Source organism: Ichthyophthirius multifiliis, assembly GCF_000220395.1.
Source record: "Ichthyophthirius multifiliis unplaced genomic scaffold scaff_1120509250525, whole genome shotgun sequence".
NCBI classification, from domain to species: Eukaryota; Ciliophora; class Oligohymenophorea; order Hymenostomatida; genus Ichthyophthirius; species Ichthyophthirius multifiliis.
This window is the reverse complement of record NW_004085862.1, coordinates 1,435-5,228: the sequence shown is the minus strand read 5'-3', so window position 1 is coordinate 5,228 and position 3,794 is coordinate 1,435. Positions and strand designations below refer to the sequence as shown.

The 3,794-nt window shown below is 11.1% G+C and overlaps 1 protein-coding gene across 1 annotated transcript, besides 2 other annotated features; it reads right to left on the bottom strand. All coding sequences in view use genetic code 6, as the record gives it.

Annotated features, from left to right (window-relative positions):
* Positions 1-1,068: 1,068 nt before the first annotated feature.
* Positions 1,069-1,122: a microsatellite.
* Positions 1,123-1,623: 501 nt separating this feature from the next.
* IMG5_079810 (protein kinase, putative) lies at positions 1,624-2,867 on the bottom strand (the record flags this gene model as incomplete). The annotated part of the gene is made up of 6 exons (XM_004023698.1): positions 2,520-2,867; positions 2,349-2,464; positions 2,216-2,304; positions 1,997-2,144; positions 1,708-1,919; positions 1,624-1,642 (listed from the first exon to the last, which is right to left on the bottom strand). The coding sequence occupies exons 1-6, from the start codon at positions 2,833-2,835 to the stop codon at positions 1,624-1,626; spliced, it is 900 nt and encodes a 299-aa protein (XP_004023747.1). The 5' UTR covers positions 2,836-2,867.
* A 391-nt stretch (positions 2,868-3,258) lies between these two features.
* Positions 3,259-3,318: a microsatellite.
* Between the last annotated feature and the right edge of the window lie 476 nt (positions 3,319-3,794).

Below are 3,794 nucleotides of genomic sequence, written 5' to 3'. Positions count from 1 at the left end.
TTAATTTAATTCTATATATTAAAAATAAATTATATCATTTTATTAACATAGAAAAAATTTTATATTTTAAAATATATAAAAATCTTAATAATTTTTTTTATTTCAATATATTATTACAATTAAAATTTATTTATTTTCTTAATTTATATCAATTAATATATTTTTATATAATAATAATTTTAATAATTTATATTTAATTTATTGTATAAAATTAATATCTTTAAAATATAATGTAAAAATAATTTTTTTAATTTAGAAAATTTAACAAAAACTTTAAACGAATTTACATTAATTAATGCTATTTTAAATTATATTTTTATTAATATATTTTATAATTTATATATTAAATAGTTATATAAATATAAATATATACTAAATGATATATTATTTCATATATTTATCGTTAAAATAATAAGAAAAAAATAAAATAAAATTAAATATAAAAAGATATTTATAATTTTTATATATTCTTAATAAAAATAATTTAAATATATTTTTTATTTTATATTATTATCAAAAGAAAGAAAGAAAGAAATTGTAATTTTTTATAATTAATATTTAATAAATTTATTCTGAAAAAATATAATAATAAATAAAATTCTTCATAAATTATTAACATAATAATTAATTTGAAGTATATTTTTTACTTATAAAATATTTTAATAATTAAAATATTAAAAAATATATTTTTTATTTAAAAATATTATCTTTAAATAAACAATATATAGATATTATTATTAAAAATATTTATAATTTTAAATAAAAAAAAATAATTAATTATATAGATTTTAAATAAATTTTTATTTAAAAATGTATAAATACATAAAATAATATATAAAAAAAAACATAAAAAATCCAAAATTTAAATATTTATTTATATACAAAAATAAAATAAAATATTCTTAAAAAAAAAAAAATTAAAAATTAAAATATATAACAAAAATAATATTTATAATAAAACTACTATAAATATAAAATTTTTTTTATATGATATTTTATTTTTAATAAAAATAAAATTGTTGATATATAAAAAAAACAAAGACTATTTTATTTTAAGAAAAAAAACAAATATATATAAATATATAAATATATAAATATATATATATATATATATATATATATTTTATTATGTTTATACTTTAATTTTTTTGTATTCTTTCTAAATTTTTAAAATATTTTAGATAATAAACATAATATACAAAATAATTAATTATCTTTTTTATAAAGAAAAGAGAATATAAAACGAAAATTTTATAATCTTTCTATTATTTGTGTAAGAATTTTTAAAAATAATATGTCAAAAATTTATATTTTTCAATAACATTAAAATTTTTACATTATTTTTTTCAGAGTTTAATTTGTAAAATTATTTTTTTTAAAAAAGGAATTATATTATTTAAAACAGGTTTTAATACGTACTGAATAAATATTTAAATACCTAAATTTGGAAACATATTATTATTCATTAAAATTGTATTAATTCATTTTTTTTTTATCATTTTATATATAAGAAAAAATATTAAAAAATAAAAACAAACATAAATTAATATATATATATAGATAAAATACGTAATATTATATATTATTTTATATATTTAACAAAAAATATATACTTACATTTCCTCAATTTATATTATTTTTCCTATTTTTTATTTATTTAAAAAAAAAAAATATAAAAAGATAAAACAAATTATTAAATATTATTACTTTTCAAGTCTTATTGTTAAATTTTTTATTGTTAAATATATTTAATCAAATTTATCATTAACTAATTCTTATTATCTAGCTAACTCTTCAGGATTTGGATTTTCTTTGAATTTTATAGTTTTAATTAGTGATTAATTGAAACCTTTAGCTAATATATGTAGTGCATCTATTTCAATATTACTATCTCCTAAGCATATAAGGTTAGTAATAAGCTTTTTTTATAAAAAATAAATAAAATAAAATTTATTATAATCATAAATTATTATATTATTATTATTTTATTTTTTACATCTTCATCATAAAACTTTTTTAAGTTTTTAAAAGTTTCCACTTTCCATTTTAAACAATCTCCTGGAAAAACATCTTCGAATTCGGTTCTTGCTGAAATTACAGTTATTTAATTTTCATTGATTACATTAAATACTTTAGGAAGAAATCTAATTTTTTAAATAAAATGTTATTATATTATATTTTTTTTATTTTTTTAAATAAAATAAAATAAAAATACAATTATGAACTATATTACACCCATCCTTTTATCGCATTTGTTATTATATATGTATTTCCATAAGTGGTCGCTTTTTTTAATAGTTTACTCTTTTTTTTTTTTATATTATTATTATTTTTAAAAATTTAAATACTGCTGAATTATCTAAAAAACTTAATTAGCGTAAAATTTCTATAGGAATATCCACAAAATCATAATATTATAAGTATTTAGTACATAAAATAGTATCATCCCAATCAAATATAATAACTTTTTTTTATATATATTTTATCATATAATTTTAAACAATTTTATATGTTTTTACGAGATTAATGTTTTTGAGTTTAGTTTTATTTGAGAATTTTTTAATTTTATAGTTTTTTAATATATTTGTTTCTTACATCATCATCTGATCTTGAATGAAATTTCATTTAATAACCGTTTTATTCATAAGTGTTTTCAAGTTAAAGATTAATCTCAATTTACTATTACATTAATTATGCCTCTTTTTTTTGTTCATTATTTTATTAAGGATAAAAAACAATTTCGTTTATCTATACTATACCAAGTTTTTTTATGTATTTTTGTCTTAAATAATAATCTTAGAAATCTTGATTTTTTTATTCTTCTGAATCATTCATATTTTTTTATTTATTTTATATATTTTTATTTTATAAATGCTAAATTAATTTTTGTTTATATAATTTATATATATATTAAAATATTTTAATTAATTGTGTATTTTTTTAACTTTTATAGTTAATCTATATTATTATTATTTACTAAATATAAAATAAATAATTAACATAATTTATAATTGTAATATATATATACAATTTATTTCTACTTTTTCCAGCATTTTTATATATATGTTTTAATAATAATTAGTTTTATAATTTTTTTTTTTTTCTTTTCTTATTTTGTAAATATATATGAATTAATAAATATATTTTTATAAAATTATGAAATTTGACATATTTTTCTTAATATATTTTTTGAATATTTTTAGATTTGATTTTTTTTTAAAATTTCTGATAGGATCTATTGGTTTACAATATAAAAAATTATTAAAGAATTTTTTTATTTTTTATATAAATAATATTTTAATTTGTGATTAAAAATTTGATAAAATAATAAATTTTTTTATCGAACTAAAGATTTTTCTATATTTTTTATTTTTTAAAGTTAAAAATAGTGTTACATATTTATACATATTATTTATTTTACATTTATTAGAAACTATTTTATATTTTTTTTAAAAAAAATATTAATTATAAAATATCATATATATAAATATTGTTTATTAGGTAAAATTAAAAAATAAAAGATATTTAATATATGTATACATTTTTCTATAATAGATTCATATATTTTATAAAAGAAATTTTATAATTTAATTATCTTTATTAAAAATATTAAAATTTAAATTGATTTTTGGCATTTTAGTATTTTTATATTTTTAAAAAATTAATTATATAATTTTTTTATATATTTTTAGTAAAAGCTTTTTTATCAAAAATAAAAAAATATGATAGACAAAGCATTAAATGAATAATTCAATAGTTTAAAAAATGTCCAAAAATAAAAATTTAGGGTTAAA